The 23401-nt window shown below is 35.2% G+C and overlaps 2 protein-coding genes across 8 annotated transcripts in view; one reads left to right on the top strand and one right to left on the bottom strand.

The window, feature by feature from the left end:
- ANGPTL1 (angiopoietin like 1) overlaps positions 1–23401 on the top strand; it is an 84644-nt gene that overhangs the window by 14385 nt on the left and 46858 nt on the right. The gene's annotated exons all lie outside the window — the stretch shown is intronic.
- The window catches only part of RALGPS2 (Ral GEF with PH domain and SH3 binding motif 2), a 305267-nt gene continuing 288440 nt past the window's right edge, over positions 6575–23401 (bottom strand). For 4 of the 5 annotated variants that reach the window (XM_024133662.3, XM_024133661.3, XM_024133663.3 and 1 more), the window contains 6 exons: positions 21949–22026; positions 20248–20353; positions 19601–19693; positions 11900–12005; positions 9536–9627; positions 6575–6852 (listed from right to left, as the gene is read on the bottom strand). In XM_024133662.3, coding sequence (XP_023989430.1) covers positions 6823–6852; positions 9536–9627; positions 11900–12005; positions 19601–19693; positions 20248–20353; positions 21949–22026 — 505 coding nt within the window. In that variant the 3' untranslated portion in view covers positions 6575–6822. The remainder of the gene's footprint in view (positions 6853–9535; positions 9628–11899; positions 12006–19600; positions 19694–20247; positions 20354–21948; positions 22027–23401) is intronic. The other variant, XM_024133664.3, reaches the window with a different exon arrangement.

Below are 23401 nucleotides of genomic sequence, written 5' to 3'. Positions count from 1 at the left end.
GTGGAGCGGCTGGGCCCGTGAGCCATGGCCGCTGAGCCTGCGCGTCCGGAGCCTGTGCTCCGCAATGGAAGGGGCCACAACAGTGAGAGGCCCACGTACCGCAAAAAAAAAAAAAAAAAAAAAAAAAAAGGACTTAACACAGCTAATACAGTAATGAAGACAATATGGTACTGGCTCAGGGACAAACAACTAATGAATCAGAAAAGGGAACCCAGAAACTTAGCATGCATACATGGAGAACGGGGTGCTGTGTGAGGTAAAGACAGGCTGACCCCATCAGAGAGTTGTCACTCTCTTTTGGTTCTAGTGCAGGGACAGGGAAAGATTTCAAAGGCCATCAGAAAGGTGAGAAAACAGTTGAAAATTGGGTTATGGTTTACCCAAACACTGGGCATTCAGTCCTGTCTGGAGGTTTCCCAAGCTTCTTAAGAGGCAAGCTCATGTGGAATTCTTAGAGCAGAGCAAACACCCCAGCCGATGACTTATAGGAGACTCAACACATGTATTTCTGTACTTCTTCCAATTTAAGGCTCCCTAGGCTGGAAGACGGATTCTATTTTCAGAAATGGTGCGAAGTGAAAGTGTCATGTTTTGGAATCTATGAAATACAGTACTAGCAAAGAGGGCCTCTATGGGGACTGGTCATATTATATCACATACTTGGAATGGGGAGATACGGTTGGAAATATTATACCCTTGACCTCTTTTCCCCAAGGCCCCATCTGTCAGCATGCCAGGGCACATCCTTGTTCTGCGATAAAGAAGAGCAACTGAAGTTTACCCAGATAGAAGCTTCCCCGTACCAACAAAATCCTTGTCAACTATTTTAGAAAGAGGAAAAAAAATCAACTTAGAGCATTTATTTAAAAGTTAATGATAAAAATGTAAATATGGAAACAAACTATCCCCACACAATCTATATTTTTAAGTAATTTATTCCAATAGAAATATTTCTGAAAACTGTACTTAAATTCATTTTAAGTTAGATTATGCAAACACACTGAAGATCTCACGCTCACATTTGCATATTAAACAGAAACAAAAAGTGAGAGAGGAACCAAGCTGCACGTCACTCCAGGAGGTCATAGTGCAAATGAGTACTTCATCTTTGTACCTCAAGTTAACCGGGATGAAGAAGAATAAAAATGGCTTGTGTTTTCCTGTATATTATCATCATTGGATATTCATCCCCACAGATGCTTTTATCTCCTTTAGATTACACTGTGAACGAGTTCCCCACCCCCTCCCCACACATAACATACCTTCAGTCGGCTGTAAAACAATGGATTTGTCAATAATCAAGGTATAGAAACTCGAGTCTGGTGACTTATTATCAGCTACTCTGTCAGACCTAGTAAGTCAATAATTACTGGACTATATCTGTGAATAGTTCTAATAAGTGATATCTTCATGGGAAAATTAATATTTATTACCTGATATCTAAAGCACAGCTAAGTACGAAATTTTCTACTTGTCTATTTTTTAAAAAAGTTCAATCCCAAAACATTCTAATTATGTATTCCTTTAATCCCATCACCACTTTGCAGTCCAAATGACTAGAATCAAACTTTAAATTCTACTAACAACCCCTAAGGACGAGTTAACCCTTCATTTGGCTTTAAAGACTACATTTACTTGCCTATTCTAGAACATACTAGCCCTTTAAAAAATGTGAAAATAGCATCTTGACTCAGTTGAACAAGAGTAGCTCCAGATCTTGCAATAATCTCCGAGAACCAAAATGTTTCCAAGCTTTGCTTTTACTGAGAATTGGCTTACTCTCTTAACTTCTCTTTAATTTATATTTTGGAGCTGTTTTCACTTTCCTGACATAGTATTTTCAAGTAAACAATAACTGGTAGGTTAAGGGACTGCTTGCTTGGTCTGAGTCTTATTTAATTTAAGAATGTACTGAACTAAATCTCACTTCTGGGCAAAGGGACTCTCATTTTGGGATTTCAGTAGCTTTAATAAAACCCAAACAGATCTTTCTGGCTGCACTGTATTCTTTTAAGGATTTTCTGAAAGGACATAATTAAATCTATGCTCAAAACAATAATTTCAACAACACAAAATAAAAATAAACTCAGCTGGATGGATGCTCTTCAAAGTTGTTCTCAGCAGTGCTCATCTAAAGGCTGATTTGGTGGGTTTAATTTTAATCTTCTACCCTGGAAGGAGAGGAGCAGGGAGGGAGCTTGTCTAAAAAGACTCAAAGCCAAGGTGGAATGCAACAATTACCTAGAGTGATCTGCACACATTTTCTTAGACCTGCTGTGAGAAAGAGTAAGCTGGTGGAGAGAGGGATAGCACACACTCCTGAAATAAGAGGAGTAAGAGGGCAAGTGATTATTGTCATACTCGATGCCCTAAAGTTGGTCTTCAAACTGATAAGGCACTGACCAAATCTTCCCCACACTACATACGTGAGATACCAGTGTAATGAAATTGCTTTTCAAAAGCTTAAAAGTTTGCATGCACAGATGTCTTTCATTGGAATCCTCTAAAAAGAAAAAAGTAATTACTTTAGACACAAGCCATTTTTAAGGAAGCAAAACCAGAAATACTTAAATCATTTTGAAAAGGTTGACTTCACACAGAAAATAATTATCACCAGTGTGATTAAATAAGAATGTTTGTTAGAAAAAACAGAATACTACTCTGGCTGTAAAATTATAAATTTACTATGTTTGAAAGAAATATAAAAGAAGAGAGAGAGAGAGAGAGAAAATAAAAGCAAACCCTAAAAGATCACTGAAGAAGTCAGACAAACCTCACCACTTGCTTTGTATCACCTATGCATGCAACAGCTGTACTATTGTTCCACGGGCACACAGTAAAAATTCATCTTCATTTTCAAAAAGGGATCCAATTATTTCAAAAGCCTTTGAAGCAGAGAATTTTTTAAAATTGAAGATTAACTTCTGTTAAGCAACACTGGTACCCCTTGTTTGCAGAAGATAACATGGTGGTTTAAAAACTCATTGTAAAGGAATGTGCCTCAAAAAAACAGGAAGGAAATCAATAGTGGATATATTCTTTTAAAAAGTTAATGGATTAAATCTACTATTATTATCAATTTCTAATTAATACGATGTCCTATAGTTTTGTTTTCAGTAGTAAAGGCATATATAACTTACAGATTTAACCTTAAAAAAGAAAAGAAAAAAGAAAAAAGACTTCCACTCAAATCATTTGGCCAGGTAAATTCTAGTAATCCTAGGAGAGCAATAGGCCAGGCTGCTCTTGGAGGGCCCTGGTTTCAACTAATATATAAGGTGTATACACTAGAGATCGTAAACATTTTTTCCTTCTATAACAGTGCACCTTGGGCTCCTTTATAAATCTTCTAGAAGAGGAATAAAGCCACTTACAGAAACTTTGCAGCTACAAACACCCTAGTTCTTGACATACAAAAAGACACAATACCAAGACAGTCCATACAGAAGGCAGTGCAATAGTCATATGGCATTTTCCCACAGGAAAACATTTGTCATTGAAGTACATGCCTGGGGAGAAAAAAATACTCAAACTCAAATTGTTTGGATCCCTTTTTGTAATGTTTACGCAAATAATATCTACACAGTGAAGAAAATGTAATAGGAAGTGTGTGGATTGGTTCTTTTAATTCTTACAGTTTGGAGGTACGGTAAAAATAAAGCCTCTGAAAAAAATAAGCAGAACTCAAACAAAGAGGGGGCATGAGACCAAAAACAGTGCTCTTCAAGGTCAGCAGTTATTTTTATAGTTGTATTTTAAAAACTGTTATGTTACTTCTGCATGAAAAATAAGCTTCCATGTTCAAACAAACTGTTAAATAAGATGTGCCTCAAACTGTATTTTGGGTGGTACTATACTATTACACGAGGCTGGATAATATACCAATCATTATGTTTATCAAAAACTAGCTTAAATTTAAATTATAATGGAATTTCCAATGAGGTCTTCTTGACTTGGAGAGAAACAAATGAGTTTAATATTGGTGGAAATTTCAAGCTTTTGAGTCGCTACTTTACAAATTTATTAAGGGTAGGCCTAACAAGAGGAGAAAAATTTCACCTTCCCACTAATACACTGCCTAAATATTTAATATATTTTGGTAACATTTATTTTTGCTTGAATTATTATTAGGTCTCATTTGGTGAATTATAGATAAAAAATTCACCTACACTATTTTAATTCACTTCCTTCACTGGTCTTTGCTTCAAATGCTAAATTCATCTTAAAAAGCAATGAGCAATCTTTGGAATGGACAAATTTGAAGACAGAAAAATAATGGGGACTTCCGTTGCACGGTTCAGTTTCAGTCAGTCAGAGGCCACAAATCTATATATGGACTTAGTCACCAAACCTGAACACTGTTCTCACTCTGCACAAGCAGCCTCATGTTTAGCACTGAAAATATCAAACACATCTTCCAGTGGAGCTCTCTCTTTGGCAAAACTGTGGGCTGTCAGGCTCTGACTTCCAGGTGCATATCTCCACAGAAACTTATCTACTTTAGCTTATTTATGACAAACAGAAAACATAATAAAAAATTCACAGGGTTTTCATCCACAGTGTTTTTTAAAAAGCACATACACTGTTAAAAACACTTATTTCTGAAGAGAAATAAGAAAATTAAAACAAAAGTCAGATGTGCAAGGTCTACAGAGTAATACTGCTATGCTGATTATGCAGAGGGCCTCTTCTCAGCGCCCAGTGTGGGCTATGCTGGGAGATAAAATCACCAGCACAGGCCACATTTTGCCCTCTTCCAGCTCATGTCACTTTCCACAAAACCAGAATAATGGTATTTCTAACTGTGCTATATGAGAAAGATATTTGAACTCTTAATATCCTTTCCAAACAGAAAACTAAATTTAAAAACTAAGCACTCGGGCTTCCCTGGTGGCGTGGTGGTTGGGAGTCTGCCTGCCGATGCGGTGGACACGGGTTCGTGCCCTGGTCCGGGAGGATCCCATATGCCGCGGAGCGGGTGGGCCCGTGAGCCATGGCTGCTGGGCCTGCGCGTCCGGAGCCTGTGCTCCTGCGCGTCCGGAGCCTGTGCTCCGCAACGGGAGAGGCCACAACAGTGAGAGGCCCATGTACCGCAAAACAAACAAACAAACAAACAAACAAAAACTAAGCACTCAGGGAAAGCTCTTCTACTTTCCAATGGAGAGCTTTTTTAGCTAATTATTCTAATAAGCAATATTTTCTATTTAAGTTTCATGGATTCAAGGATGAAATACTTATGATTAAAAAAAAGCATAAAATTCTCCAAGAATACAATCAGAAAAATTTTATGTGAGGCCCAAAGTAATAGAAGTCTATTAGAAGTTACCAGTCAAAAAAGCACTTCTTACTCTGGGCCAAGGCCGAAATTCATGATGCCTCATGAGTTTGTAACATCCAACACACAGCCTTTGTTCAAGTGCCAGTTTTTTGTTAAAACTCTAGGGCATTTCACCTTCAAACTTTTTTTGTAACTCAACATTTATTTCAAAAGTTAAATGCATTATTGCATTAAAGAGCTCTCACAAAACTGCTTGATCAACTACTGACAAAATATGGTTTCATCGTAAGGACCTATAGTAAGTTTTGAGAAAAATGTTTGTCATAAAGGAAGGTTAAGTAGGAAGGAAAGTTTTGATACTTAAAATTCCCAGCATCTCAGTCTTTCACCTTTTTCCCTTTGAAAATTATTTTGTATGCCTTATAATAAAATACATACATGCATACATACATACGTAGACTCTCTTTTAAACAGATGTGATCCTGAATCTCATATTGATCAAAAGTAATGAAAATGAATAACAAAAAAAAAATGGCATTGTGCACATGAAACACTGTAAAAGAAACTATCCTGATAAAATATCAATACATCACCCTTGATGATAAAAATCACCTGTGAGTGATAGAAGGGCTAATCCAATTCTCTTGAAAAATGCAGTTACTGTAAAATCTTCTTAGAAAAGTTTAGGTTGGGATTACAGTTCTCTACTAAGCAGATCTGTGGTCCAACAATGAATTCATATAGAAGGCCAAGCTTTAAACCCAGTTAAAAACAACCATGTTTTCTGGAACCCACTTGAAAAAAGTGTCTGGCATATGAACACTCAGCCTTTATACCTCCTGCAGGAAATAATGTACCCCAAACAGTACTAAATTTCAGAAGTTTAGTGTTTTAAAAAATCTCCCCCCATCCAAAACAACCCCCACCCCCAATTCCAAACAAACTCCAACAACTCACATTATTAACATTTCTAATTCCTACACTCTTGATGTGAAAAAGCGAGTGAGGCTGCAGGCTAATGGAAGCTCAAGCAAACCATTCTGCTAGGCTGCTGGTAGAACCCTACTAAGCTGGAGTAGCTTTACACCTCACTTCAAAAACAGCTCCTAATGTAACCCATAAGAAATATGTTTTTCTTTTTAAAGTGTATCTAAAAAAAGGCGATTCTCCCCTCCAAAATTAGTACAAAGTTAAAAGAAATGCAAATTAGCTACGATCTATTCCAAGCACAGCACCGCCAGAAGATTCACACACACTATTTGGTGTTTCATGTTGGTTTTCCTTTCATTCTTTTAAGGCAGTGGTTTCCACAGGTCAGTTCAGAGATAAGAAGCATGGTCCATGGCAGTTTGTTTTGCAACTCCAATTTGTTCTCTGGGAATATCTCACTTCATTCCCTGAAATTAGTGCTTTTTTGGTTCAGAACTCCAGAAGCTGAGATGGAACCTCTGGGCTCTTCCTGGCACAGGATTGGTTTATAGCTGGCGCTCTTTCATCAGGTCCTTCCTTTCACTTAACAGTTCACCTTGTTTTTTATCAGGCTTTTACTCAAAAGTCATCAAGTTTGTAGGAACCTAAAAAATATAAGCATTACAAACTGATAGTATTTAAAAGGTGTTTTTCAAAGTACTACTTCTTATCTTTCCTTGTCATTCTAAGTAAGCCCAAATATTAAAATCTTTCTGACCTAAATATCTTTTTAAAAAAGGAATTTGATAGAAGGTACTGTAATTGTTTATGAATAATGAATAAAATACACTAGAACATTTTTGAGAGAAAGTCACTGAGATTGAGTTAATACTTGTTCCAATAAATTGAAATCCATGTGGGAAAAAGGGCAGAGACAGTATCTTTCTTGTCTAACACAGGGGAGTGCAGGAGATGTTCGCTGAGTGAACAAATGAATGAGGAAAGAGTAAGTATGGCCCTAGTAGTGTGAGATTCCACACAAACATGCTTGTCATCATTTATTTTTTCATTATATGTATTACAATGAATTCCTACATGCAAATTTTAAAATCCAGCACAGATAATTTTATAACAAACATTACTAAGAATTTCTTTGTGAAATCATCATGAAAATGAGTATAAAAGAATAAAACTCATTGCTAGATAAACTCTTACCTGAAACTTTGTGACTCTGAAAAATCTATAGGTTATATAACAGTTTGCTGCTTATAGACTGGATCAAATTTAATTTGATTTCTTTTAAGTCTGAAATTCAACAATAATTCTTAGAAATATGAATATATTTTGTTTTTTAAAAATTAATGAACCCTCTAGTCAAGGACTAAAGAGGGTTTCACCATGCTAAAAAAAAATGCTCTTAACTTTTACTACCAGTTTTCCAAAGTTGTGCTGGTAGAGATATTCATGCATCAGTGGTCATTTCTCTGTCCTTTAAAAGAGCTTAACAGATCCCACACTTTAGCAACCTTTTTCTGAAAACCTGGGATACTAAAAAAAAAAAAAAAGATTAATCTCTTACGTGTGTCAGCTTCTGAATGAAAAATTATTTGACAATATAATCATAATTGAACTATAAATACAACAGTACAAATCCAAGAGTGCTTAAATTAAAGTAGAAATTCTCAGGTCTGGTTCTAAGAAACCCAGTATTTTAATAAATATTGTAACATTTTCATTTCCTCCTAAGTTGCCTATGGTTTAAGGTGTTGGATCTGAGTTAGAGTCTTCTACTAAAAGTTTTCAAATTTCACAGCTTCTATTTATAAATTTGCTACTTCTCTGATTCTTCCAAGTATAGCAACAAACAAATTTTAAAAACCCCATTTATACACATCTGGTTGACTTGTTCAGTAGCAAAGTCCACTAATATAGTAGAAAGAAATTGAACCTCTATGCTGGTACACATACCCTGTCTAGATTAATCTTGAAACTTGAGATTAAAAAGAAATGATACAGTACTTTAAGCTACATTTAAAGAAAATGTACAGCATGGAGCTGAATCCTGAAAAGCTCGGTTTAGGCAAAAGAAGGTCTGTTTCCTTCATTCTGTCCCAGACACTAACTTGACAGGGGCAAGAAAGTAATTTTTGCTCTATGGTATTTCATGTCCTTAAAGGACATTGTTAAAAATGGTACCAAATATTGCTATTAGTCTTTCATATATTTTTGAAATAAAAATTATAAGAGAACAAGGCCCATTCCAACAATATTTAAGAAGAATGAATCTATAGGATGAAGACAGAGTTTGTGTCGTTGCAGGTCCACCATTTTTTACTTGTTTGACCCTTTGTAGGTCTTTTAGGATTTCCGAGCCTTAGTTTCTTCCTTTATCAAAAAAGGGGTAATAACTTAGGTCCTGATAGCACATGGTGGAAAATATGTTTATAAGCTTCATAAACTTGTATAGTGTATTATATTATTCAAAATTAGCTATTGATAACACTTACCGTATACTTCTATTTCAGTACCTTAAGACAATAAAATTTTCAAATACATTCAACTGAAAACTGGCCTAAAAGAGTCTATGTTTATTTTATGCCTGCCCTACCAATTCATGGTTCAACTTTAAATCTGCAACTGGGTTTGGGGAAAACACCACTATGGATTCATTCCCCTTTGTAGCTGAAAGCCTTTGAGTTAGACCATCTTTGCTTCAGTAAAAATAAAAACAAACAAAAAGTCCACATAGTTTGGGGTTTCACTGCAAGCACAGGAACCCGCATAAAATTGTCAATAGAACAAATAAAGACAAATCAGAGTAATTTTTGTTAAGGTGCCATCACATTTTTACCTCTCTGAAGTCTCCTTGCCTCCCACTACATTCTCCTAACAAGGGCTACAGTTCCCTGTTTTGAACACCTGAAGCTTGTTCCATCTTCAGGGTCTTTGCGCACTTACTCTTCCCTCCACCAGAACTTTGTTCCCCCTTATCTTCACATGGCCCTTCCTTCCTGTCATTCATGTCATTGTCATCTCCTTAGGGAGATCTTTGCGGTTCACTCTTACTTATTTAAAGTCTATCTCTACTCCCATCACTCCATATCACGTAATTCTATTTTGTTCATACAGTTTTTACTACTTGAAATTTTGTTATTTGTTCACTTGTTTATTGCCCATCTCCTCTCTAAAATGTGGACTCCATGTCTTGCTGACTGTGGTCAACAAGAAATAGAATGTGAACAATTTCCCTACTTCACTCCAAAAATTAGTCCACTTACTTCTCTTTGGAACTCTTTTAAATATACTCTCAATTTATGGACTATTTTGAAGATTAAGAGAGATGCTTACCTGTTGTTTGTTACTTTGGCAGGCTGCACTCAAGTGCTTAAACCACAGCATTGCATTCATCCTATTGCCAGCTTGAAACTTGTATGAATTTCCTAAAAGTATTAAAAACAAAGGGAAACAATAAAAATTGAAGACAGTTCTCCGTTTGAGAATTCTATTTCTCTAACACCTGATTTTCCAATACAAATAAAACGAAGAGTTCTCTGTGCTACATTCACGTGCTATCATTTATTCAGAAAGCCACTGTTTTGCTGTTTATGAATTGGAAGAGAAGTATTTTGTCTCCTTAAATGCTCTTTAAAGTATATTTAAATAAAATAATTGTTTGGCTTCCCTAGATTTGTATGAGTGGATGAGAGTGCAGAATATCACTTCTCAGCACTATTTAGGTGATCTAAATATTAGTAGATGCTAATACTGAATTTTTATAGGCCAGAATGCTTTAACATGTTTAACACTTAAACATTAGCTATTTAATGTGATTAAGGATTAATCAGCTAACATCAATATAACCTATGCTTTTAGTTTTTAGTTAACATTTGTCAAAATTATTAGAGAAATTTCTAAGTCTAGTGAGGGCTTATGTGAAAAATCTGAGAAGGCAACTTTTTCTCTTTTAGAAAATTAGAAATTCATTTGTTTCATGTGTGTTGTATGTATTTAGACCTTATGTTGACTCTAATTCAAAACTGACACATAATAAGGATATTTTATATGTTTGTATGTATTAAGGTAATAAACTGAGAAAAGAAGAAAGGACTCATGTAGTATAGGTGCCCTAAGTTGAGCTTAATTCCCCTTTTTCACTGACCTGAGTTCTTTTTATCTCCCAATTCTTACTGAGTGCTACTCTTTCCTTTATAACTGAATTCAATGGCTCAAGAGCCTGATCTATATGTAGGCATTATACAGCTCTTCTTTGAGATTTTATCAAAGACTTTTTCAACTTTCAGAGGCAACAGCTTTCTTCATCAAATGTTTAATTACTAAAATAACACTTTTTTGCTTGTTAAAGACAGATGCAAACATTAGATCAACCTAAGTAGCAGACGTATCTGATCAGCTGGCCACAGCTGCCATTTACCTACTCTCTCCTCCCTGAAAAATACCATCAGTACAGACTTCATAAAAACCTTGTACTCTGAGACGGTTCTGTCAAACACACTAAGGAATTGATGGAAAACAAATAATTTGTTAACTGAACCCCATGAAAATGATCTTTTATAAATAATGAAGGCCTTTGGGATTGGCAGCATGGAGGCTGGGGCTTTGAATTCAGAATGTTGAGTAGGAGCTCCTTACTCTGTAAGTCAATCTATTTCATCTCAAAACATAATATTTTGCTATTATTTTTTCTGCACTAACTTTTTCTGCATATTTTCTTAAATTTTTACTTAAAGTAGCATAATATCCTAAAAGCAGAGTATCTGTGGATATGCATTCTAAATAAACAGAAGTCAGAGTATAACTTTACAGTCAATAAAAGGTAATATAACATCATTTTAGTAGTAGTGAGCTGCTGAAGTGGAAGATTCTGGGCAGATATGAAAGAATTTTCTTCCTGACTTCCTTTGTGGTGCTTATTAACAGCTGGCAGATGTTACAAAGGAAGAGCTGCAATCACATGAGGATCTGTTCTAATGACCACTGAGGGCTCCAGAACAGGCACAGGCAGGGTGAGAAGGTATGATCTGGTTCTACTACACAGCCCACCCTCCAACCTCTCTCATCCATTTTTAAAGTATATTTAAAGTTTTTAAGTTTTTAAAACTCCTATGGTCAACAGCCAATACTTTCACTCATAAATGTCTCTATACATTGTAAGCTAAGTATTATAATTAAAATTATACTTATTTGGAAAGTGGTTTGAGTCAAATTATCAATTAATTTAATTAAAAATAATGGAATAAAAATCATTTAAAGGAAAACTTCTGCCACATTCAGAGCTTAAGAATAACAATTTATCTCAGAATATAAATGAAGGGGTAACTGCATACTGTAAATCTGAGATTTTTAAAGTTAACAGTGGTCTATAGATTCTCAAATTCCCTCCTTCCTTTTCTGGTTATTAGCTCTCTAGGGATTATTGGGGTTTTTAATTTCAAGCTTATGCCCATGTAGCAAAGAAAATAAGCTTATTTAATAAGCTTATTAAATAAGCAATTAATAGATATAGATATTGATATCTAAAAATATTGCTATCATTAGTATACATTACATTATGTGACACAAATATTTCCCAGAGATTAAACTATACAAACAATGCCCCTAGTTGTGTATTCCAGTTAAACTATTGATAAATTTTGGCTTATCGAAAGTTGTGTACATGCAATACCTTAAGCCCTAGTTATTTTAATGATTCACCTTTCTCAGAGTCAGTCAGCAAGAAGAGATCCGGATGTTCCGGGTCATCAGCCATCATCACCATCCATCCTACTACAGAAACGTTCTTATTTGATGTTGATTTGAACTGAGAGATAAAAAAAATAATTAATGGAAACAAAATTTATGGCTTATTCTATGTAAAAATTAACTGTTAGAGAGCATATTTTCAGTTTCTCCTAGAGAGAGATGAGATTTCATGCTCGTCAGGTCTGCTCACGGTCTCTTACTACTAAATTCCATGCAGGCATGCCCTCTTCAGATAGTCTCTTACTTTCCAGATCTTTCCCAGCTTCAACTCTTCATCAAAAGTTAACTGTCCTAGCGTCCACTCCCAAAGACCATGATCTGTTAGTAGATCTGGTAAATTTATGTGTTGTTTTTTATTGTTACTGTGCTACACCTCACCCCTTCGTTATAGGAAACACACTTCCATTTTAATAGAGGTGTTATCTCCACACACACCCCCCCTTTACTGAATATAACTGACATATAACATTGTATAAGTTTAAGGTGTACCAATGTAATAGGGGTGTTATCTTAAACCTGATAACCTGATGATTTAATGAATCAGCACTGCCATCACAATTCTTAATAATATATTCTTGCTTGTATTTCTCAAAAAGAAGGTATTCTTAGCATGCTTGTTACTTGTCTAGTTATTCTTTTTTTTTATAAAGTTACACTTTAGTAATGGAAAAAAAAAGGGCTGTTATAAAAGCACAGAAATTTAAGTTAATCCTACTCATGAACATAAATGAAAAAATGTTAAATAAAATATTGGCAAACTGAATCTAGCAGTGTATAAAAAAGCTGGTACATGATGGCCAAACTGGATTTATCCCAGGAATATGAGGGTGATTTAATCTTAGAAATCAATGACTGCAACTAAGTTTGCTTTATTTCATGACAGCAAGCTTAGTTCAACTTTAGATAAATTATTAAAATAAATCAACATATTAACATTAAGAGAAAAAAATATGATCAACTCAGTTGATGTAAAATAAAACCATTTGCTAAAATATAATGCATATCTGTGTGACTTGGAATGGAACGGAATTTCCTAATTCAATAAACACTACCTACCAAACAAACAACAACAGCCCCCCCACAAAACCCGAACAAAACAAAGCAGGAAAGAAAAAAACAAAACAAAACAAAACCCAAACCAAAACCCTGCAACGCATGCTCAAGGGTAAAATGCTAAAAACACTTCAAAATCAGTTTTAAGACAAGGATGCCCACCATTGCTACTTCCATCCAACACTGAACTGGAAGACCTAGTCAGCACACTAAGATAACAGAAAAGAAATAAAAGGTATAAGGGTGAGGAAGAAATAAAACTGCCATTACTCACAGATGATATTATCTACACAGAAAATCCACCAAGTTAATAAGAAAGATCAGCAAGGATGCTTGGAAAAGATCAATATAAAAGTCAACTGCAATTTTATACACTAGAATTATAAAAGTCACTTATAGGAAAGGTACCTAGTAATATATGTAACAAAAGACATACAGGAAAGTATAACAGTTAAAAGACATTCAAGAAGACCTAAATCAACAGAGAAAAACCATGAGATGAAGAAAAAGGTTCAATGTTGTAAAGATGCCAATTCTCCCTAAATTGATCTACAGACTCAGTGTCACTTCAATAAAAATTCCAGTAGGGTTTTATGTGGAACTTGAGAAGCTAATTCTAAAACTTACATGTAAGAGCAAAGGATCAGAAACAGCCAAGACACTCCTGAAGAATTAGGCTGGACTTGCCTTGCTACACAAGACTTATAAATCTACAGTAACTGAGACCATGAGCTACTGGGACAAGGACAGACTGACAGAGCGATGGAAGTCTAGAAAGCAATGTGTGCATATAGATGCAAACTCAAACGACAAGAGTGGGCTCCGCAGATCAGTGAAGGAAGAATGGACTGTTCAATAGATGGTGCCAGGAAAATTACTCATCCACGCAGAAAAATCAAAATGAATGCCTATTTCATAACACATTTCACACACACACCCCTCTGACTCCAGGTGGATCAATGATTTTAAAGCAAATTGCAAAACTTTAAATTTATTAGTAGAAAATATAGAAGACTATCTTGATGATCTCAGGTTAGAGCAGTATTTTATTTTAAAAACATGACTCAGGCTTCCCTGGTGGCGCAGTGGTTAAGAATCCACCTGCCAATGCAGGGGACACGGGTTCGGGCCCTGGTCCGGGAGGATCCCACATGCCGTGGAGCAACTGGGCCCGTGTGCCACAACTACTGAGCCTGCGCTCTAGAGTCCATGAGCCACAACTAATGAAGCCCGTGCGCCTAGAGCCCGTGCTCCGCAACAAGAGAAGCCACCGCAATGAGAGGCCTGTGCACTGCAGGGAGGAGTAGCCCCCGCTCGCCGCAACTAGAAAAAACAAAGCCCACGTGCAGCAACAAAGACCCAACACAGCCAAAAATAACTAACTAAATAAATAAATTTAAAAAACAAAAAAACATGACTCAAACTATTAAGCATAAAGGAAAGGATAAATTTTATTACTTAAAAATTAAGAACTATTCACTAAAAACGTCACAAAGAGAGTAAAAAAAAACAAATCAAACAAATTGGAAGAAGATATTAGTAACACATAACTGCTACATTAGTATCCAGAGTATATAAGGAAACTTTACCAATTAGTAAGAAAACACACTATCCAATAAGCAAAAGATTTATCCAGGCATTTTAGAGAAGAAACATGAATGACCAACAACATGAAAAAAACTTCAAACTCATTAATAATCTGGGGTGTATACATTAAAATCACAAGGTACCATTTCATATTTACTAGGTTAGCCAAAATTAAAAAGCCTGACAACAAGTATGGTGAGGGTGTGGAACAGTGAGAAACCTCATTATGCTGTTGGTGAGTACGTAAATCAATTTGGCATTTTCTTGTAAAGTTGAACGTTTGCCTTCCTTGGTATATAAACCAGAGAACGTTTGCACAAAAATATTCATAGTAGCCTTGTTAGATACAGCAATAACCTGGAAAGCATCCAAATGTCCATCAGTAGAATGATGAATAAATTATGGCAGATTCATAAAGTGGAAGACTATTCAAGTATGAAAAGGAATAAAGGACAGCTATATGCATCAACAGTGATGAATCTCATCCACAATATATTAAGCAAAAAAAGGGAGTGCTTAAAACTATGTATGTGAATCCATTCAGGTACAGTTCAAAAATGAGACAATGTGTTAAGGAAACATATATGGTAAAATCCTGAACAAAAACAAGGCAGTGATGAACATGAAATTTAGGACAGTGATAGGCTGTGGGTATGGCTGATAAGGAAGGAAGACGATGCTATCTGAGAAGTCTTGGACGGTTCTGGTAATGCTCTGTCTTCTTATGCTGCATGGAGTTATAGAGGTGTTCATTTTATTTATTACTCTTTAAAATGTACATGTATACTATATATCTTTGCATGTATATGTTTCACAATTTTAAAGAAATGGGGAAAAGAAGGAACACATCACATTATTTGTAACAACATGGGTACTACAAAAATGAAAGCCAAAGGGATTAGGAAGTTTTAATACTATGAAGAATCAAATTGGCAATACCACAGAACAGCTGATTTCACAGCTAATAATTTATGTCCAAGCAGATAGCACGATTTTCTAATATTCTTTTCCTAGCCCCCAAAACATCTGCATCAATTGCTTCTTTTTTCAATTAAAAAAAAAGTAATTCAAACAGTATAAGCCCCTTTACATAGAGTGCAAATGCCCTCAACCACCAGCTGAATCTCATCCCACTCCTCAGAATTCATCATCCTTCGGGGTGTAGCCATCTGGACCTTTCTCTATGCATTACACCAAAGACTGACTTTTCTGTTGCTGTTGGTTTTTATATACAAATGGGGGTATACTTACTCTGACTTGTGGTTTTTACCTATCAGTATTTCCTTAATAATAAGTATTTTCAGTGTTTGCAGATTTCTGATACTATAAATATTCCAGGAATATTCTTCTATAGATATCTGTGCACTTGTTCAAGGATTTCCATAGGACAGACTTTCAGATAAAGAATCGCTGGTTATTAAGTTAAATACTGACTAGAACTGTCCACCACAAAAACAATACCAATTTAAATTTCCACCAACTGTCTATGTTTCCCTACATCCTGGCTAGTGTTATATTATCAATCTTTAAAATTTCTGCCTAATGGCCAAAAAAAAGAGCATCTTCTTTAACCTGTGGTTTTTTTCTTGTTTTTTTGTTTTTTTTTTTTTTTGCAGTACGCGGGCCTCTCACTGTTGTGGCCTCTCTCGTTGCGGAGCACAGGCTCAGAGGCCACGGCGTACAGGCCTAGCCGCTCCGCGGCATGTGGGATCCTCCCAGACCGGGGCACGAACCCGTGTCCCCTGCATCGGCAGGCGGACTCTCAACCACTGCGCCACCAGGGAAGCCCTAATCTGTGTTTTTGATAACTAGTGAGGTTCATCACCTTTTCATGTTTATTAACCATTTATATTTCACCTTATCTCCCTATTCCATTTTTCTACTGTTGTTTTATTCTTAGAGTTGTGGAAGGTCTTTATATATGTTACAGATTTCCTTTTCAGGTGTAGCCTTGGTTTTTAAAATTTAACTTATGAAACAGTAATTATTCACTCATTACTATGCAGAGATAGGCTCAAACATATCTGCAAAAATTTTTTTATAATGAATACACTTCAATTAAAAATAATTTTACAGTGAATGTTTTCATCTTAAAATATTCAAAAATATAGACATAATAAAACCATAGTCCCCCTCCTTTCTTCCCAGTTATTCTCTCTTCCCAAGTCTGCTCTGCTCCTCACAGGCAAAAACATTCATACTTTAGAGAGCAATAAAACAGAGGTGTAGGCTTCCAGATTTCCTCCTCCTGCATTTATGTATATATATATATATGAACAGGTATACTTTCATTAGTGATTTTTCTTTCGTCCTCCAGCTTTTAATTTTGAAAAGGTTCAAACTACAGAGAAGTTGAAACAATGCTACAATGATTACCCATATATCTACATTTTGCATTTGCTTGATCTCTTTGAACATTTAAATGTAAGTTGCACACATAACATTGGACTCTAAATATTTCAACATGTATCTCCTAAGAATATATTACTATATAACCACAATGTAACAAATTTAAGAAATTTAACAGTCACAACCATATAAAGTCCATATTACCATTTTTTTGATTGTCCTAATTATGAGCTTTATAGCTTAAAAAAACTTCCTCCAAGATTAAACCAAGGTACATACATTGCATTTAGCTGTCAAGACTCTTTAGTTTCTCTTAATCTAGAACAGTCCTTCTGTCCCCCTACCCTATTCCATCTGCCAAATTTTGGTCTTAAGAATCCAAGCCAGTTGGCTTATAGGAATGTTCCACAATGTGGATTTAATTGTTTCTTCATGATTAAATTCAGGTTAAATTTTTGGCAAGAACACTACATAGATGGTGCTGTTTTTTATATAAAAGATTTTAATCCCTTATCTATTGCTTATATATAGCCAATATTTTCTTCCAATTTGTATTTTAACTGTTTGAAAATGATTACATTTTTTTTCCTTCATTGCTTTTAGTTCTGTGCCCTATCTTTTCTATCCTAAAATTGATACTAAATATAAACATGGACTTGTCTCTATACTCTATTTTGTTCTTATAATTTTCGTTAATCTTAACAGTTTAAACTAGAAAAGATAAGGAATACAGTCCATTTCCTCGGCACTCAATTGGGCTCCCTCACAGCCCACTATGCTCTAATTTCTAAACATTTCATATGCATTATTTATTACTTCATATAATTAAAAGCCCAAACTAGCATGTTATTATTCTCTATGTATAAGTACCAATGCCAAACACGAAAAGATATTTAACATATGTATTAGAGGACAAATTCAGTTATTTAATCAATTCTCTAATTTGGCTTCTTTCTGATTAAAGTTAGGAAAAAACAAAAAAAATTCACTTTATACATTTTACTTCTTTATAATAGTCAACTTCTTTATAATAAGTGAAATCCAGCCAAGTCTCTGAAAGTAGCTAAGTGAACAGTTAACTATATCTGAAGATGACAATTTAATTTAGCTATATCAACCTTTTTTCTTCCCCCTCCTTTGAGTACAGCAGTACTAACCAGAGGCAATTACTCTGTACAACGTTCTAGTGAAACTAAACTGTAGCTTTGTCGGGTATGTGGGCATTATAGTCAATTTGACTAGAATACAAAAAACAGTCCTTCACCTCAATATGAGGACTATATCTAGACAATTATAACATAATAGTGAGCAAAAAAGTCAGTGCTCAAGAATTTATATGATTCCATTCAGATACAATTAAAGAATGACACAATGTACTGTTTAAGGAAACATATATGGTAAACTCCAAAGAAAAGCAAGACAATGATTAACATGAAATTCAGGACAGTGACAAGGTGTGGGTACGGCTGATAAGGAAAGGTAGGTGATGCTATCTTATGGCACTTCCCACATTCATTTAAACCAAAAATGTATTCTTCTCTACCCCTGGTGTGATTAAAGGGCTAAAACTGTGAGAATAAAGAAAAGCTTCTCTAATGATAATGTCTGAAGTTGAACTTGTAACTGGCCTCATCCAACCAAACTTCAAACTAGGGATTATTCTTACTAAAAGGAACAAAACAAAACAACAACAAAACAAACAAAAGAACACTGAATCCCAGTAAATTTAGTCAAAGTGTTTGGTGAAGTAATACCTGATATTAAAATATATACATGTAATGTGTGTGTGTTATAGTTTTTAAGAGCCATTGTCAGAATAAAAAAACACAAAGTGATAAATGCCCTCCCCCCGACCTCCAAAAAAACGAAGGGCTTCTCTGAATTATGCAGTATCACTGGGTAATGTACAAGTAGTAAAAGAACTTAATTTTTTTTTTTTTCAGTGGCTTACCTTTCCTCAGTATGGTAAACCACTTAATCCCCCCCCCACCCCCAAAATACACAATTTAGAAATAAAATTCCTCTCCAGGGGACTGTGTTAATGCAACATGGAAAATGGAAAATTAGTTTTCCATTTTCAAATACTGTATCACTGGCATAGAAAAAACAGCATGCAAAAAAAAGATTTATAGGAAGATTCTACATCTGGAGAAAAGAGCATTTCAAAGCTTCTTTTAAACACAAGAAGGTGATCATAGTAACCTTAGTAACTATTATTCCTCTTCACTGTTGGGAAAATCACTCAAACAGAGACTGAGGTGGACAGAACTGGAGATGCTGGTCTGAATTTTTCATATTTTACAAATTAGGAAACAAGACTCCAAGGTGATAGTTTTCAACCATTTTCTGACGCAAAAAACCCAGGTTTGAGAGGGCTTGGAAGTGAAGATAGATACTTGTAGTGTGCAGTTTTGACATTTGCAATGGAAAAATAGCATTCAAAAAAGAAACTACAAAATATGGAAGTTGTTCCAAGACCTTCCTTGGAATGGTCTTACTAAACAAAAATAATTCCATTACAATACTCCAACAAGGAAAGTGTAAGAACTTCTGGATTAGAATGTGGGAAAAAACCCAAACAGTTGCATCGCATTAGACCTACTTTCTTTACAACCATGAAGAGGCTGTGAAACTATGCTAACAACTTGGAACAGGAATACTTACATGTTTTCTTTCTGTAGCCTTTAGAGATTTGGCAGCATAGTAGAAAAGTTGTGTCCCACACAAAGCTGCCCAATATTTCGTCCAAGATGCTACCTGGAGAGGACAGACACATGAATATACTACGCAAATGCTACTGGCTTCTCAGTCACTCTGCTTTCTCAGTGCCAAAGACCTTTAGCTCCACTTCACTTCCACCGTCTTAGCTTCGAGTTTCATCACTTCTGAAATCTTTATCTCAAATATTCTTATCACGTCCACTCAATACATTCTACTTAGGACTGACCAAACAAAATTGGTTGAATTCTATTTTTTAGGGTTGTCACTCTGTTTTCTATTTCTTCTAAACTTACTACATAAAATACTTCTTAACGGGATATATTTTCAAGGTTCTCTAAGAACTATATTAGGGAGCAAAGATAAGTACAGGAGCATCTTGATTTAAACACCCAAAATGTATGATTTAACCAAAATCTATATGGCAGGTATAATAACACTTTAAATTAAATAACATTGTGAGGCAAAGGTATGTCTTAAATTATTTCAAGTGTATTATATATCTGGTTTTATTTCAACTATCTTCATATTTTTTAGGGTCCTATTCATTTGCTTAATTTTAGAATGTGTATTAAAATATATTAAATTCTTACTGTAGGCTTTTTGCCTTCTTTTAACAAAGTTTTTCTCCTGAGAACACCTTGAATAGTAACAGCTCCTGGATATAAATGTACTGCCAAATCTTCTGATTCTGCAGAACTATAATAATGAGATGAAGAAAAGAACATATAAGCGCTTTAGTGATTATCAAGTAGGTACTTAAATAAAATGTAATTATTCTTAATTTTAAAACTGTTACTTCATTCAGAATAAGAAGACACTGACAATTATAAAGGCTTACTGATCTGAAATTTATAAGCTGTCACAAAATTAATAGGAAGTTACTGAAGTCAGCAGATGGTTAAAAAACATTTTATTGCATATTTGAACAAGTATAATTTAGAAAGAATACAGAGATTCACCCTAGTAAAGATTAAATTAGGGATTTAAGACTTTTCTTCTTAACATGCCACACTGCATCACTGCTGAAACCTTTTTTTCCCCAGTAGAAACTTAAGTCCTAGTAGGAAAGATGAGGATTCTATTTGTTAAAAGTATTAAGCATATAAAACTCAAAATAAAAATAGCAGAATCAAAAGGAAAAAAGCAAAAGAAAACCCATGCTTAATTCTAAAATAGGTGAAAGAAGTAATGAAGGCAATTAACATATTTAAAAAACCGACTTTCTGCAATAAAATTTAATGACATTTTAATGTCATCAATGCATCTAAGTGATTATAGCCTAACAGCTCTTCAAGAAAGGAATAACTCCAAAACTCAAGATTTCTTTTTCTTGAATCTTAAGAAAACCATCACAAAATAATAATCAAACATTTAAATATCTCTCCCCAACTCATTTAAGGTCCAACAGTTAAAATAAGAACAATTCCTATATAAGTCAATTAAAACATACACACTGATTAAAAAAAAAAAAATCTGTCATTCCTCCGGTCATTTGACATGAGCTGCAGAATTGCTACAACAGTGAAGAAACCTGAAGTTTGCAAGTTTATCCCTTTTTTATTATTTAGGTGTCTTCAAAGTGACTTAAAAACTTAGAAACCACTAGAAATTTCATGCTGGAGCTATTTATATTCAAGGAGGTATATATTCAAGGAGATTAGACACCATTAAATTGACATAAAATTAACTTTAAAGTCTGCTATTTTGTTGTATTATGAGAATTGGTGGATTATCCATTACTGTTAACCTCCAGCCCCCAATCAATCTACCATACTTATTTTCTTCTGCAGCTAATGTAGTGCAGAAAGAGACCAGGTTTAACTAGATAAACAACTGAATGAACATGAGTTTAAACACAGAAATATTATTTAATAAAAAAGACTTGTCTAAATTCAGGACCTGAAGTTAACCTGAAAAATGCTTAAAAACGATAAATTGAATGTAGTAAATTCTTCGATTGCAGCCTTGAATAACAAGTGGATTTTTGTACTGCTTATCCAATAATCAGCAACATTAGAAAGACCTGTGCAGTTAAAAAGCTACAGATTTGGAATTATTTTAAAATGTTGACATAAAGATGCAAGTTCTAGCAATTAGCTCTGGGATCAGAAAGAACAGTTAAAATTTATCTCTAGATTAAATCTTGGAAAGAAAGTTTTCATGGGCATTTTGTTTAGTTTTTAAACCAATTAGTTGAGAAAGAACAGAAATAATGTGAGACCACACCCATGTAAGCCAATCACCAACACCAGAGGGGAGTTCTGTGACCCCTGAATGCAGGGGAATTGTACCTGCTGGCCTTCATGTGGCTTCGATAGCCATTTCGTGCCACTCTTGTCACCGGGCCGAGAGAATAGTATAATCTGTTCCTGTTGGATTCCATTATAAATTGTATATATTACTTTTACTCACACAATCATCATCAATAACCTAGAACAGCATAATAATTTGTGTAATACAGCTTTCTAAATCCTACAAAAGGATAGTATATGAGATTGCTCCTCTTTCTTTTTTTAAAGCATACAGCATAAATTTCAAATTATTTTCTTCTACTATTGACTATAAATACTTAAAGGTGCTTATTAGTTCAAACCACATATTTATATACATTCACTTTCACAAATCTGCTAAAATAATTAAAGAGGTATTTATAACCAAACACTATCAAAGCCTGAAAAATACTTAAAAAATCCTTTTGTTCATATTCCAGTTCTTGGATTCCACTTTAAATATGATACCTGGATTTATTTATTTATTTTTATTTATTTATTTATTTATTTATTTTTTGTGGTATGCGGGCGGCGCGAACTCGGTTCCCCTGCATCGGCAGGCGGACGCGCAACCACTGCGCCACCAGGGAAGCCCGTATTTTTAAATTTTTTATTTTTTTCGGGGGCTGCCGGGTCAGTCCCCCGTCCCCTCAGCCCCTCTCCAGCCTCCACACTCCCCTGTCGTCGAACCGAGAGGGGTTACCGGCCCGCTGCACCCCCCCCCCCCCAGATATCCCCCAGTTCTCCAGAAGCCTCCGGGTCCCTTCTGCATCTCGTCTCTGACCATCCCCGTTACCGCCCCGTGGGTCCCCGCAGCTATCCCTACCCCTCCCCTTCAGCCTCCCCTCGCCCCGCCGGGACCCAAGGCCTGCCCACTGGCCCCTGCATCTTCCAGACCCCCATGCCCGCTCCCGAGCCGCGAACCCAGGGCCCCCTCTGATACCTGGATTTATATAACAATACATTTTTATTGTATGCCCCTATAAAGACAGCTAAAAGCAATGTGACCTATAAACTTAAAAGTAATGTGGCTTAAACACCTTATTTTCCTTTTTTTTATATTAAATCCAAGAAAACTACCAAAAGAGATGAACTGAGCAATAAATAAGGCAGTCTTCTATTTCCACATCAATTAAAATGAATACATGATAAAGCCAATAAATGATAAAAATGGTATGAGTTAATATTCATCCAAAATGGCATGTGATACTTAACAAAGGAAACAAACACACACACGCATGTAGAAACACTGTTACTTCTTTGCCTAGGAAAAGCCAAAACTAGCACTGTTAATAAATGATATTTAAAACAGAAAGTATTATTTTAGCAACTTAAGGGGCAACATATTTGATGTCTCTCTATTTTCAAAGTTCACTATCACTAGCATTTTAAATCCTAGTTCTTTATTTACTTTTTAATATTTCATGTCTGAGTCTTGCTGGGCAGCATTAATTTGCTCTCAAAATGTCCCAAG

This window comes from Physeter macrocephalus, chromosome 4, assembly GCF_002837175.3.
Source record: "Physeter macrocephalus isolate SW-GA chromosome 4, ASM283717v5, whole genome shotgun sequence".
Classification (NCBI taxonomy): domain Eukaryota; kingdom Metazoa; phylum Chordata; class Mammalia; order Artiodactyla; family Physeteridae; genus Physeter; species Physeter macrocephalus.
This window is presented reverse-complemented; position numbering and strand designations above follow the sequence as displayed.